The 15,911-nt window shown below is 34.6% G+C and overlaps 1 protein-coding gene across 3 annotated transcripts in view; it reads right to left on the bottom strand.

Annotated features, from left to right (window-relative positions):
* Positions 1-15,911, bottom strand: part of IFT74 (intraflagellar transport 74) — a 39,201-nt gene that overhangs the window by 10,815 nt on the left and 12,475 nt on the right. For all 3 annotated transcript variants that reach the window (XM_063423533.1, XM_063423532.1, XM_063423531.1), the window contains exons 9-15: positions 11,462-11,600; positions 10,378-10,440; positions 9,600-9,743; positions 8,460-8,500; positions 7,194-7,273; positions 4,064-4,117; positions 797-894 (exon numbers count right to left, since the gene is read on the bottom strand). In XM_063423533.1, coding sequence (XP_063279603.1) covers positions 797-894; positions 4,064-4,117; positions 7,194-7,273; positions 8,460-8,500; positions 9,600-9,743; positions 10,378-10,440; positions 11,462-11,600 — 619 coding nt within the window. The remainder of the gene's footprint in view (positions 1-796; positions 895-4,063; positions 4,118-7,193; positions 7,274-8,459; positions 8,501-9,599; positions 9,744-10,377; positions 10,441-11,461; positions 11,601-15,911) is intronic.

Here is a 15,911-nt window from a genome sequence, read left to right on the forward strand (position 1 = left end):
AAATTGTCAAAATATGTTTTGACAGGCCAGCACAGATGAAATAAAAATGCAGCAAATATAAGCTGTGCTGTCTTATAGGTCTGCTGTAAACCAAGTGACAGTGCCTAAAATATCCCTTATGGTATACTATATTGAAAGAGGTAGGAGACAATTAAAATAATCATAGAATCAAAATATTACTCAGATGAAAGTTTTCTATAACATAAAAAAAAATCCATGGGAATCAAAAACATTAAAAGAATACAAGTTTTGAAAATGAAAAAAATTGGCAGACTGCAAATGGGAACAGTTTGTGAACTGTTACATTATTAATTTATAATATTTACATTAAATATGACGCATCATGGTATTTCAGACATACCTTTAGTAGATCAGAGGGACAACTGAAAAATTTTTTGTTCAGCAACATTAGTGACAGAATACCCATAAACTGAGATTTGCAAACTTTGAATTAAAATCAATATTGCAGTAGTTTTATTTGCAGTATTTGGAAATATTTGTCATTATTAATGTTGGTTGTAGCAGAGATGAAGAGTTATAGAAATTATGAAAATATTTACTTTTTCTGGTCACAATATTACATACTGTTCAAAATTCTTCCCCCAGAAAAAGAGAGAAATTAAACAAATCCTTTTTTTAACTACAGCTGTACATGTTTTATTGTTTAATCATTTTAAGAAATTATTATGTAGATAAATATAATTATATAAAATCTATCATCCTTCTTTATCCAGCTACTCCTGTTCTTTGTGCCTAAAGTCCTAGCTTGCCAAAGAGGAGGATGCTACATGCTTACCCTGCTCAGATGCTCCAGGAGTGCAACAATGTTGGCTTCTATTTGGGCCTTTCGTTCCAATTCCTGATTCTTTACATCTTCAAAAGTCTCTAGGAAATCTAGAGATTAACAAACATGAAAAATAAGGCTCTTACTTATATGGTTGCAATGTTGCTTCCAGTCAAAAGTCGGTATTACATAGCTAAGCAGTACAGTTTCAGATAGGTTACTTTAATTGTTTATTTAAAAGCCAGGTGGTAGAGACCTTGAAATTTGTCAGCTTATGGGTTGGAATGAAAATGAGAAGAATTCTTCCAGTGACACATACCAGACATGAGGCCACCATCTTTTTGTGCAGTGTTTAGGTGAGGGTCACCACACAGTGGGAAAGAAATTTCATCCCTGCTATTTCTGATGCTTTTCTAAATGCTTCTTCCAGCAGTTTTTGGTCTTTATATTTCTGAAAGCTATCAAAACAGGCTACTAAACAAACGAAACAGGTAACTTTATTATCTCTAGTGGCCTGGACTAAATGCCAAACACTGTGAAAGACTTTAGAGCTGGTATCACCTCTTTCCTTCTGTGTGACGTCCCTTAGCTACATGTCTAATTTATGTTCACTTTAGTAGTTGTCCAACTGAATCTGACAACACAGTTGTAATGGTGGTAGGTACTCTGTATCTGTGTTCTAGGAATACAACACCGTATTTCTGGTGACAGAGATATTCTAAAATATCTTGGACATCTTGGACACATCACATGGAAGTTAGAAACTCAGCAAGATGCCACCCAGAGCTCTAAGTTCCAATCATTTCTTTCCTGCTGGGTCTCTCCTCCTGAAACATGGTTTATACACACAGGAGCACTCAAGAACGGTAAGAGTTGGCACACTTTCTGGATAGAAACTGGAGAAGTCCTTGTTTGGGCAAAAAGGATTCAACAATGATAGAAAAGCATTTCCACACATTTACAACAATGAAAGCAACACACATAACATCCACAGATATGTATGTAATTCTATAAAACTGAGCCTGCAATGGTAAAACTAGGACCTCAGAAAAGCAGCTGTATGATTTGACTAGTGTTTTTCTCCTTTGGCATTCAAGACTTTTTTTTTTTTTCAAAACATTAGAATTTATTTAGAAACACTAAGCAAGGTCTGTATTTACATCTCATTGCACTGCTTTTTTGCAAGCAACTTTCTTTTTACCACACTGGTTTGATTGACCTTGTTTCATTTGAATGCTGTGTATTTCACAGATAGATAAAAAAATTCTTGACTGCAAGAGAGTGCAAGAGCTCATCTAATTAATTCACTTCCTCCGCAAAAAACCAGTTCTATGTCAGTAATTCAGATGTTTGTCTATATTCTTCACACACACAGCTCCTGAGAGATACTCTACAATTCTCCTGGACAATCTTTTTCAATGCTTCCTAAGTTTAACTGTTAGGAAGTTTTTACTAATATCCAAACTGAAATCCTTCTGCAGCTAGTGGTATGTTACACCTTTTCTATCTTCCATATATATGCAGAAATAAATTATTTTGTTATAATTTGAAACAGCCTTTTTACACATCTGACAACTGTCATAAATTTTCTAAAATAAAAGACTCATTCCTTTGTATCTCCTTGCAGGTCATGCATTCTGCATATCCCCATTAATTTTCTTCAGGACTGATGGCCCCCTTCTTTATGGGCCGAAGTAGAGACAATACTCCTATCTGAAGGATTTGATGCACGGTGAAAAAGATGACTTCAGATGTTTAAAAAATCACACTCCAATGTATACTTACTGCTGTGGTATTTTCCTTGTTAGTCTGATATTGCTCAGCCACGTTCACTTTGTTTTTCACTCTCTGAGCCACACCACAGAGCTGCACCTAATGAACCACTGCCTACTCTGTATTTTTATTGTTGATTAGTCAAGTGTAGAAACTTACACTTGGCCATTCCAAAATTTTTTGTAATTGATTTTTAACATAACAGAAGTATACTAAATTCTAACCACATCCTCCAACGTGATTTCAGCTTTTCTGATTGACCATTTTTTGTAACTGTTTTGTCAGATGCTCTCTCTCATCATCCAACTGATTAAGAAAATACTGACTAACCCAAACATCTGACACACTGCAAAATTCCACGCAGTATATCCTTTCATTTTGGCATTGAATCTTCAGAAAAAGTTGCTTGTATTTGACAAATCTATACTAGTGTTATTCATATTCCCATTCCTGTAACATTTACATATTGTTTGCATATAGTTTTCCCAAGTTATGTCTGGAAACTGATACTAATCTGACTGGCCTGTATTTCCCTGTCCTCTCCTCTTCTACATAGGCACCATATTTGCTCTTTCCCCATCCTTACGACTCCTGGCATGTTCCCCCTACTCTCTCAGCTCTCAGGTCCCACAGATCACTAACTGGTCTGGAACTGTATCAATAACCTTTAATGAAGGGTAGAAGCAGCAGCAAAACCCAAAAACTGCAGACACCACCTGTACTAATATGGAAAATCCGGAACAAGTGAGCTTCTATCTTTTTGCTTCTCTGGAAACCCGGTAATTTGAAAACACAGAAACTCACTGTGTTCTGTTTTACTCATCTTCTTCTATTTTCAGTTGAGACTTCTTTTTCAGTATCATGCTAGCCGTAAGTTATATAGAACGTTTTTAGAGAACATTTAAAAAAGGTATTATATCCCTTGAACCTCCATGGCATGTTTACTGACCGTTTTCCCTTTGCTGAGTAACAGACCAACTTTTTTGTAAGCTATCTCCTGCAGTACACAAGGAATAAGGTATACTTAAAGCCAGTTATTTTTATTCTCTATTAGTTGCTACTAAAATCTCTATAACATTAAAACTTTTTGACGTATAACAAAGCTTTAGGAAAATTCATCTTGAGTAAATAGATACGAGAAGCCCTAATTTTAAGGAATTTCATTATATCTACAGTATTCTATTTTGAAGTTCTGCTTTTAATCATTCAATCCATTAATTACAGCTTTGCTTTCATAAAGTGAAGTTGTGCTCCTAAGACATTTAATGGTTGATGAGAAGCCTTGAAAGATGCTCTGAATATTTGTGACTGTCCTGTAAGATACCAATTATCTTGTCCACAGAAGAAGACCACAGAACTTTATGCAAAGATCAGCACATGAATTCTTTGCAGCTGTAAATTAACTCTTTTAACAATAAGACAAAACCTGTAATTTAGTGAAATTCGGCCTAATAATACTGATATAGTTATATAAAGTATTAGGCTAAATAACATTAGAAAACTTACTGTCCATGTTTTCTTCCTTCTTCTTCAACTCCTTGTATTTCCAATTTTCTTCTCCTACAAGAGATGTAACATTGATTTAACTTTAGATTGTTTCAGGCCTGGATTCCTTCAAGAAGGCAAAATGTCTGTTTCAAAAATAAAATTTCAACATGACTAGGAACTACAGGATTCATCCCATTTCATTTAATGTAGACAGTTCAACTAACTATGTCATATACATCTTTATATTAAAAAGAAGGTAGTTTAATAAATCAGCCTCAATGCAGTTTTGACAACCTTTAAGGGGTTACAACTTCTGAGAGACAGGAGTGGGATAAACACTCAGTTTGGACAAAGGAAGTTCACAGAGTTTTTCTGAAGTCAAGTGAACTTCAAAAATAGAGAACAATTGCTTCTGTATATTTGGGCATCATGATTAGTTAAAACTTTCTGCAGCCCTGTTTAATATAAGAGCCACTTCAACTGCGCTTTCACCTATTACAATGGACTTTCATAAGGATATGCAGCTTGCAAGTGATATCTCAGGGAAATAAACAGGAAAACTCTACAAGCAATGGTCTAGGAAAATAAAATGCACAGAAAGCTTTCTACCATTGAGTTTGAAACAACATTTCCATACACCTTCAATATACTGGTATTAGAAGTAAGGAATAACACACGTATTCACCCTATTTTTAAATTCAATTATTGATTCTACATAACTCATAATTTATATGTATTAGTAAGGTGAGACATCTGATATATATGTCACAAGAACATGAGACAATTCACTCCTAGAAATAATTTTAGTTTTCAAACATTTATATTTTTAATCGAGTTTTTATTTTAAATATTTTTTTTAATTTTAAAGGATACAAAGCAAAAGAATCAAACAGGTACAGATAGAACTGAGCAAGCAAATTTCTCTAGGACTTTTTATTTGTGCACGCGCATGCTTTCCTTTTTATCTAATGTATACAAACAATAAGAACACCTGAGGGGCCCTAATGGACTTTGATTCTGTTTCAGCTTCCTTGCAGTTGTGGCTTTGTTCCTTGCTGGACTCGCTTTCATTTTGCAAGGCAAGGCTCCAACAGTTAATAACTTAGCCTGCTCAGCTCTTAAAAATTCTAGTAATAGTGAGCCATGAAACAGAGTTACATGATCTATCAAGCATTTATAGAAAAAATTTTAATATTACAACTTTGAGATGTCTTTTCATTAAGTTTTCCTTAAAATATGCCATTATATACACAAATATCTTAACATCTCCTTCAATGTATCAAGGGTTAAGTCTGTTACATTATGAGCTGATGCTGACTTTGACTAATCATTAAAGTTTACTGCTGGTATATAGAACATGTAATGAGTGAGTGAATTATTTACTTATTTAGATTTTTTCTGGCAAAACCTAAAAGTAGCTATTTCAACATGGTCTGTTTAGTCTTTTTCCTGCTCAGAAATATTTTTAACACTGAAATATTTATCCTAAAATATTAAAAAAAATCCTTAGTTAAATCTTTTGGTTTTTTCCTGGCTGTTTCACCTGATATTTATATAAAAAACTTCAGAGCTGAATTTTGGGAATGCTATGTAATAATGTTTAAATACTGATCCAGAAGTAAAGTCACTGGGAAGGGAGAGAGCACAAGAACTTCAAGGACACACCAAGATGCTGATTTAGAGCAGAAATATGAATGGTTCTCTGTGATTTTTGCTCCATTCACTAGAGAAGGCAGCATTAGGGGCTTCCATTTCCGTGGTTTCAACGTACTCTTTATGAGTATTTTTATTCCCCCAGTGTTACACAAAGAGGTGTAATTCCCTCTGCATTATACCACAAAGTAACTTGACTCTGACTGGTTCTGATATGCTGACAGAGCATGTGCTTTCTCCTACATATGATTCAAACTCTCTTCTTCAACAGACTTCTTTTTCTAAAACAGTGAAAGACACAGTCCAGCAATGAATAATTGTGTGTGTACACTGAGCTACAAAATGTGAAAAGCATCTCACTTCTTACCTTCTGTATTTCTCCAAAGTTAAAATAAAAAATGGTTGCAAGCCAAACAAAAAGGAAAAATTAAAGAACAATAAAGTTTGCAATGATATTATCTGGAAACACAAAAGCTAATATAGCAGTCTTGATAAATTAATTGCAAAAAAACCTGTAGAAATATGAAATATTTTGCCATGCAAAAGATGATAAATAGATGCATGTACAAATCTGAAAGATTTTGTCATGCAAAAGATGACAAACAGATATCTGAAAAATTTGTTTAGAGGCCGATTTTTAGCTATTTATTCACCTGGAAGGCACTTACAGCTAGATTGTACCCAGATTGCACTAGAAAAGGCTAAAAGTAAGAAGGATAACAACGCCTTAATCCTAGAGTTAAATAACTGTTATGAAGACGTTCAGAACGCAAGCAAGTTCCAATCTGAATAAGATTTCTTATAATCAAAACAAGGTTTTCCATTGCATGAATCTTCATTTTGTGGAGAACCATTTACAGCTTTTTAAGGGCCCATGCTCAAACTGAAGTTACTTCCTCCAGAACAATACTTCCAGTGCTAGGACAAATTCCAAACTAACCCAGCCTAAGCACTAGCAGCATGTGTTTGCTGGAGGTAAGTATAAGCCAAGCATTATTGGGCAGCTTCAAAGTCTTCTTGAAAAGATCAACACAAGAAGTTTGAAAGACAGATAAAAATAATACTGAATTCAGCCTGCTTTACACATAGCTATTATATATTCTCAATTCCACATTCTCTGACAGTGTAACAGATCATGTAAAAGGTAAAAATAATGAAAGCATTTCTAAGTATGGCCTTATTTTGCAGTGCTTCCATTAAGATAAACTTCTATTCCTCAAGCAATATTAAATTTGGACAGAAAACTAGACAGCTGACCTATTATTTTACATGGTAATGTTCAATATGAAGTTGCTGAATGTATCACTAAAGGTGGGTACTCCCCACTTATTATGTCTGAAAAGAAAAGGCTGTACCTGTAGGCAGAGAATTTCTCATGCTCATGAGCACTGGATGTTTGCATAAACCTAAAAGTTTTAAGCAACTCCTAGGTATAACAGTTTTTTATAGAACAGATGCAGCTCTGTGTAGTCTGCTACAATGCAAATCATATTACCTTGATGGTTCTCCAGATCCGTATCAAGTCGTTGAATGACCTTCCTTAAATAATCTGTTTTTTCTTTTACTTCTGCCAACCTAACAAATAAATAATGAAAGTCAAGGTTAAAACTGTGTTGTAAAATAGTTAACTTTATTTTAGGCAAAACTGAAGAGAGAAGTCAAGAATAAAAATAGAAAATATGGATTTATCAAACCAAAAGAATATCAAGATGACCTTGTTATTATAAAAGGTATATGTAAATCATCTGTCACTTTAATCCTCTGTTTATTGAATAGAAGTTCTGTAGCTCCTTCTCACTAAAAAACAATTTTTGTTGAGTCATCAGTAATCCTCAACTTACTCAACTAGTCCCTCTGCTGGTTGCTCTTCAGCTTTAGAGAGGTACAACATAACTGTTAAACTGCAATAAGTGTATTCCTTAAACTGTATTTAGTAAAATTCACTAAGAAATTTCCACATAAAATGCTCTACTACATAATCAATGAAAGCGTGAAATGAAACTACCTTTAACACATTTCTACATAAAATCTCAAATATAATTCTTTGTTATTGTTATCTATTAAAAAAAATCTGTTAAGCAACCTATTATTCAATTAAAATGCATTACTAATTAACCAATAATTATAGTTGGGAATATCACTTAGAATAATTTAAAATTGTTTCTAGGAGATTTTATGAATTTTCTCGATTTTTCTTTCAAGAAAGAGAAATCAAAAGGCTCAAAACCAGGAAATATTGTACGGTTTTATTTACCCCTCAGTACATTGTTCCATACATTACTTGACTTTCTGAGCAGTCTTTGGAAAAGCCTAGCACCTAAGAATCAAGAAGCAATGCCCTTCAACTCTTTCGAATGGAACTTTTGTAACTCTTAGGTTTTAAGAACACATAAACAAACTTAAAAATGTGACTGCAGTGTAATGAAGGTTCAATTTCATAGCTGTCCTAGAGGAGCAATCAATGTTTTTTTCAGCCTTAAACAAGTTTAAGTCAGTGCTACTACCCGTTTACATTCTCAAGGTGTGTTCCTAAGGGATGGAAGTATATTATTATGCACATCTAAATGTCTTATCACTACAAAATTTGTTTACCCGAAACAGAAGAACATATTCTACTCTCTGTGGAAGGTTAAGACTAGTACAGGTATGAAGACATGGTGATGTTCTAAAAGTCTCTAGAAATAGACTTTGGAAGGAACACAACTATGCATCTTTAGGGTATATGCATAATTTATAGCAACAGTATGATGGGGTTACTCACTGTCTTTCCATGCTTGCAATTTTTTGACTATCGTCTTTAACCTATAAAAAAGTTCAACAACTTTAACAAATGAAATTAAATCTACAAATTAAAAAAGGAAAATATAAAAAAAAAGTCTGAATTCAAAATACAGGGAATAGAAACTTAGCATTTGAAATCACAAATTTGTGACATAGTCCAACAAGAAGTGATATGATTTAAGAGTTATATCTTCCAAATGTTTAAAAATCATACTTCAAAAAATCAAATACACTTTCCGTTGGTCATTCAGACTAATAATCTATAAAGTATAAATGGCTGGTTACAGCATAGGCTCTTGTAAACTGATCCAATTACTCCTAAACTAGTATACCTGTTCCATACCCCACAAGGATACTCTCTGGAGTTAGGTTAAAAGAGCTGTTCAACTGGATCAATCTTCCCAACCAACATGTCTCATGAATAGGAGGAGCAAGTGAACCAGCTGAAAACCTCACTGTGCCAATTTTGTTTTCTTAAAATAATAGAATTATTTGGGTTAGAAGGGAATTTAAAGATCATCTGTTTCCAAGTCACCCTTTCCTCTACTCCCCAGCCCCATGACAGGCAGGAATGCCATCCACTTGATCAGGTTGCTCAGGTCCCCCGTCCAGCCTGACCTTGAACACTTCCAGGGATGGGGCATCCACATTTTCCACTGCCTCATCACCCTTACAGTAAAGAATTTCTTCCTAACATCTAGTCTAAATCTTCCATCTTTTAGTTTAAAACAGTTTTCCCCATCTTACCATTTTCTGCCTGTGTAAAAAAGTCACTCGCCCTTTTTTTAGCCTCTTTAAGTACTTTGCTATAGGGTCTTCCAGAGTTTCTCTTCTCCGGGATGAACAGTTCCAACTCTCTCATCCTGACATCACAGAAGAAGTGCTCCAGCCCTGGGATTATCCTCACAGCCCTCCTCTGAACCCACTACAACAGGTCTCCAGGTTTTGGCTGAACCTGAAATATCCCAGCCTTCCAATTCATTAACTATTTTGAATATCAGACTATTTGCACTGCCTAGAACACAAAGGCAAAGTACAAACTTAAGCATTTTCAAGTATTATCACCCCTAATAATACTGACTTGGAGAATCTTTTACGTAACAACATTTTCTATTCTTGCCTGCTTTAGCAATCTCTCTCTTTCCTCCTGTGGAGACTCCATGTTCTTATCCTCAGCAATCATCCGATCTCGACGTTCCTTGAGCTCATGGAGCCTTTCATACAACTCCACAGCTTTCTGTTTCACCCCAGAGTGTGCTATTTCCTGTGGGGAAAAGCAAACACGTACTAGCTATTCTCAGATGGGAGGAGAGCATTGTGGCAATCACACTTTAGCTAACCAACACTTACCTATACATTGCAAATGAAGCTTATTTTTTACAAAAAGCACAGAGACAGTAAAAAGCACTTCATAAAGTACCTGATAAAAACTAAAATTTATAATCCATATTGTCAATATTGCATTTTCTGGAATAGACTATCCCAATCAGTTACTTCTTGATTGACAAGTTCTTCCTTGGGCTGATTTTCTGAGGAGATTTATTACTTTACAGTTTCTAGGGGATTTCAAACTATATACAACATTCAAAAGGACTGAAAAATATTTAGCAGTATTTTAAAATTATACTTTCTGACTGTATGCTTCAGCTTATAGATCCTTTTATTCATGAAAGATCCAATATGAAAAAATTCTCCTCAATAGGATATTTTTACCCAAAACTGATTAGAAATTATTAGTGGAAACTAGAGAGGCAGATTTGCCTTCATATACTAGAGAATGATCCTGCAGTATCTAAAAATTTAGGGAAAAGAAATTATAATTATTTTTTATACTGTATTACTCTCCACACTAGCGTTCAGGGAAGAGGAGTATAGAGATCACTTATTATCATACATACAGCTCTGAGACTCTCTTCCTTTACATTTAGTGCATCCAATTCCTGCTGTTGAACAGCCAATTCCTAAAGAAGCAAAATGCAAAATTCAGATAAAAATTACTACTTAACTCCTTTTTACTCCAAACCTTAGTATGTACCAAATGCTATAAACCATCCCAATGCTGCTCTTAAAAGTTTGAAAGACAAGAATCTGTCCAGCTCCTTCTCATAACTCAGATATAGTAAACAGTTGCTTTCAGCATTCAACTTTTCTATTACTCTTATAATTTTCTGCAGTCCAGCTACTAGCAAAAAAATGTTTGCCCTTTTTCTATTATGTTTTTCTTAAAATCAATACCATGGGCAGAACGTACTGTATGTACTTCAGAAGTTTAGAGTCAAATTTTAAAACCTGAACCAGTCATGACAGTTTCTTCATAGTCCAGAAAGAGGCAGATAAGCCCTGACTACTGATTCAGCTCATTCTAAGACAGACGGGAAATACTGAACTTAGCTCTGTACAGACTATACAGAGAAACTTTTAAGACCATACGGCTTAAACTAGATCATCCCAGAGAGCCCAGAAATGTTACTTGTGTTGTTAACATAAGGATTAGTGAAGTAACAAATATTTTATAAAGCCCAGTTCATTTTTTATGATACATTCAGACATACAATAATAAAAATAATAATAATAATAATAATAGAAAAAAGCTAGTCAGATTCACTTTTGTACACAAGAAGAAAACTTTCTATTTAAGTCAACTACAAAAATTTCTGGAGTTATTTTTCCTTTTTGCTTGCTTTTTACACATGATGAAACATCTAAGTATTGCAGTGGCTTTTTAAAAATGCATGTCAAACCCTAAATTCAAACAGAAAATTGCGAACATTATTTCTTCTTAAAGTATAAAATATAAGAAGGCAAAGAATTTGGTCTTAGTCAATTGCTGTATAGTCAGGTACTTCTACAATTGATTAGGACACCAGCAAGTTTTTTTATTGTATTACTCTGTTGTCAAGCTTCTTAGTACTTAAATTTTATCTAAATCCCATGAAGCCAGTTTAAAAAAATCTCTTAGTGAGCATAATGAAACAAGCTAACCTGGGAGAGTTTCTCATTAGCAGCTTTCATCTCCATATATTTAGCTTGATTTTCCTGTGTCATGTATTTTATCATGTCATCTGCCACAACCTTTTGATGCTGAATATCTTCTACTGTAGCTTGAATTAGCTTTTCTGTGCTGTAAAAACATAATGTTTTTGAAACTTTTACTGGTTAATAAATATTGTAGCCACTCATTTCAAACTCCAGTATTCATTCATCCTCACTGCAGTGTTCAGTGTAACACAAAAAGCCTAGACTCTATAAAAAGGAGTTACCAACTTGTATCTAATCTTCTTGGAGCTGAATTAGCTATATAAACATTCACAAAATGTAAAGAAAATGAAGAATTCTCTGTCTTTATAATATCCACGTGGTGTTTTTCAACCCTCCCACACTGTCTATCTGTATTGGTTTCAACACTGGCAAAAGCATAGTATTCCCTCTCAATCGGTGAATTTCTGAAGTAACGGGCAGTTTGAAATATCGAAGCTGGTATGCAATTTGTGAATGTACATTAAGAAAATATAATACAGATATCTAGACTTGACAGAACCAGATGATGAGGAACAGATTACTTTTCACAAAGAATTGTTAATTACTTTAGAATAGAGAGCGGTTTCAAAGGTCTGAGCAGTGTAGCTTTTTAACTATGCAATAACTAAGAAATTAGGTATTTCTTACGTTCTTGATTCAGCACTTTAATCTTTTTAAGAAATGGATAGTTCGCGAATATAAAAACTTTGCCATTCCAGTTATAGTGAGCTATAAGCAACTGTCTTGCCAGACTTAAAGAATGCATAAAGAACTGTTCTCACTCTTTTATTATAAGTCTAGTAATTTCTATGTAATTCCTAAAACCTAGAGAGTCAACTTTAGAACATACTTAAAGGAAATAAAAAAAAACCAACAAACATTCCTGAAATCCTGAGGAGTATAGCTTAATTCCCTTCATTGTTCGTGAAAGGTTGCTTAAATGGTTTGCTTGTTTCCAGAGTGATTTCTCACTCTGGAAACAAGCAAAGAATGACAAAACCAGCCAAATACCTTCCTTCAGGATTTTTTTTTCTTCTCTTTTTCATTAACTTTTCCTGAGCTGCAAGATGATAAATTGTAAATTGTGTAACTGACACTGCGGGATCAAAGATTGCAGACAAGAATGCCCTCAAGTTTAAGAGGAGATCCAAATAGTGGAACTGCACAATGATGATTTCAGGTTAAGGAAATAATGAAAATATTGTAGAAGCAGAGTACTGTTAACATTGGAATGGACTCTGAAGGTTGTCCAGTCCAACCTGTGCACTACTTGAAGCACGGTCACCTAGAGCAGGACGTGTCTTATTTAAATGGACCTTCCAGTTCTCCAATACGTGGTCATTGTCTTTTGTCCTGTCCTTAGGCATCACTGAGAGCAGCTCCATTTTCTTAACCCCTGCTCATGAGGTATTCACTTTGATAAAATACCCACTAAGCCTTCTCATCTGGATATTAAACAATGCCAGTTCCCTCAGCATTTTCCCACAGTTTTCATTACTTAGGAATTCTCAAAAGAGTTTCAAAAGCGTAACCACTTCCAACTAGCTTCCAAGAAATATCTATAATATCCAGGAAACTGAGAATAATATGTAGAACTTCTGTCAGGTTAACAGGCCATGCTGCAAAAATGCTTTGGACCTCCCACTTAGTATGGCACTTAGTATGGCAAATTTGGAGTGCACTGGGTCTGCATAAAAATACTGGATGGTTGTAACATGACATTAAACTTAATGGGCTCTTGAGACTAAAACTGATTTATTCAGACCCAGTCCAAATATGAGGCTCCCATTGCATGTGCACCAGTTTATAAATGATTAATTGTGTTACATGTGGTAGTGGAAAGGAGCTATTTTTTAAGCTACAAGAGTAGTTTGATTCAAGACTTTTTGGAAGGCATGGAACTAGGAGCTGTCAGGAAATTTTCATGTTACTTCTTTATTAAGTACTCCTCATGCCTCAATGTGGACCTATGAAAGCTGTTGCAAATGTCTCAGCATTTACAGTTTCTCTCAAATCATGTGATCTTTCTTCACATGGAAGAAAGAAAATAGAGAAAATGCAGTAAAATTTCAAAAAAATGCTCAGGGTGCTGATTTTCAGAAGAAATCTCCACTCGAGATGTAATTCTCCTGGATGCACCGCAGTACAGCTTAGAGGGAGCTTGTATTTAAATATAAACACAATGCCCTTCCTGGAGATCACTGAAATCTTCAAAAGACTGAGAATACAGCTTGTTACATGTACAGCAATACCACTCTTGAGGGCAGTGGTGTCTCCAAGCTCTGTGGGATTTCTCTCATCTTTGCCTGAGATTTGAAGCGTGTAAGGCAGGACAAGGAAAGAAACCTACTTTTCCAGCCCCCTCTATTTAAAATGCATGTGGACTCATTACAGAGTAGCCTCTTTACATGAGCCGATTCTCCTTTTCTTATATGATATGGACTCCTGGCTAAATACTTCAAGATGATCTCAGATGTCCTTGAGACTAGAAATGTATGACTTACTGTGATGCATCTTCTCTGGCAGAAACCTTCTGAGGGGAGGCTGCAACTTAGTGATTTTTCAAGAGGCAATAAAAAAAAATCAGCAATGGCTGTCACAGAAACACAATTCATTACCACAAGTAATTTGAACACTATTCATGAAGCTGAATCAGAAATGAGGCTTGGAAAAATTGTAGAATGTTTTGAGATATCATGCAAAACAAAAGTGCCAGTAACAACAAAGACATAGTGAAATAAAACAATTCATACAGCCACATATTGGAGAGGAAAGAAGATGGAAAGGAGATGAACTGTTCTGTAGTTTGGTGGTATGCACTGGACAGAATGAGCACTAATGCAAGTAAAAATTTATAGGACATAGCATTTGTGTATCAATATAAACCCTTTTTTCCAGCCTGTACATAGACATTTACTCCACAGCAAGTATGATTTGTTTTTAGAACTTCTTCCTGAAATACAGCCCTTATTACAGACATCATTGCAGTGCATGTAATTCTTCGTAAATAATGACCTTATATATCACCCTGCAGATCCTTTGATGATGATGTTTCCAAAACACAAGCACTAACACCGAGTTAACTAGCTCTTAGGAAGCTTTACTTCGGTATGCAAATATGCTGACATTTTCTTCATTTGATGAATGATCAATTTAGAAATGCAAGGTTTTTTCTGTCTCCAGTATTTCTTTAACTGGATATAACTCAACTTGCTTGTAAATCACCCATGGCATTTAAACTCACTGCTTCCTCTAGGATCTGGAACTTGACACTTCAACATACTACAATTAGACTTTCCTATTGGCTGCTAATCCAATTAAATCCAAGATGATTATAAGTTGTTGCTCAACTTAGTCAATCTTTTGCTAAGGATTTTCTAGGTTTATTATTTTTTTACACTGCCTGGTTATTCATCAGGTACAAAGGTTGAAGAAAAACAAAGTGCTGTTTCACCATGTTATTTCTTGTCAGTGCACTGAAAAATCTACACATGTGTACATATGATACCTCTAAGAAGCAACCAAAAGGTAAGACACTTGGCATGTCTAATTCAAATGCAGGCAAAGATTTAGTACTGTAACTTTGTTGCTAGACTGGAAACAAACACATCTCAAGATACATTAAAATTTCAGAAATTAGTATGAACCTTGGACATGCTGAGTCGTTAAGTAAATTCTATTTCATTAGAAAGCTGGGGAACAGACTCTGAAAACCAGACTGATTCTATAAACTCAATGACCTCCCCAGAAAAAGAAAAATCATTACCTTATTTTTAAATTATATAATTTTCAAAGTTCTAGGGTGGAAATTTTTAAGAAAGCACTTCTAATTACAAAGAAATATCAAAGTACTACCAGCTTATTGCTAGTGTATTGCCAGGCTAAGTCTCTTTTCAAAGCAGTTAGTTTAAATAGCAGCTCATAAAACCTGGTTCTAGTAAAATGCTAAACTGCAACTAAAATTACAGATGCTTTCCTGTTCTTTTACTAATTATACAGGTTCATATACACAAAATGCAGGTAGTCACATTTGTAAGAAATCCCTACGTTTTCAGCAGAAACTAAAGTAAGAGCTAGGAGTTATGTTTTGGGCTTAGACACATGTACGACTTGAACTTTCAACTTGGTTGTTATTAACTTACAGATTAACATAGAAAACAGTATTTAATACATTTTCCCATTCTATTTAAAACAGCTCATCTTGTAATCTGAAACATACAATAATACTACTAATCCTTACTTTTTAATTACCAGGTAAAGATCTGATCTGTTTCTGAACATCTAGGAAGCTGTATTTTTAAAGTCCAAATAGACTGCAAGATCCAGATGCTAAAATGGTCATTTTGGGAGTTCTCAAAGTGCATTACGTCTTCTACTAACAATACACAAACTGGCTAAAAAATATGCATGCCAC

The sequence above is a fragment of the Prinia subflava genome, chromosome Z, assembly GCF_021018805.1.
Source record: "Prinia subflava isolate CZ2003 ecotype Zambia chromosome Z, Cam_Psub_1.2, whole genome shotgun sequence".
Taxonomy (NCBI): Eukaryota; Metazoa; Chordata; class Aves; order Passeriformes; family Cisticolidae; genus Prinia; species Prinia subflava.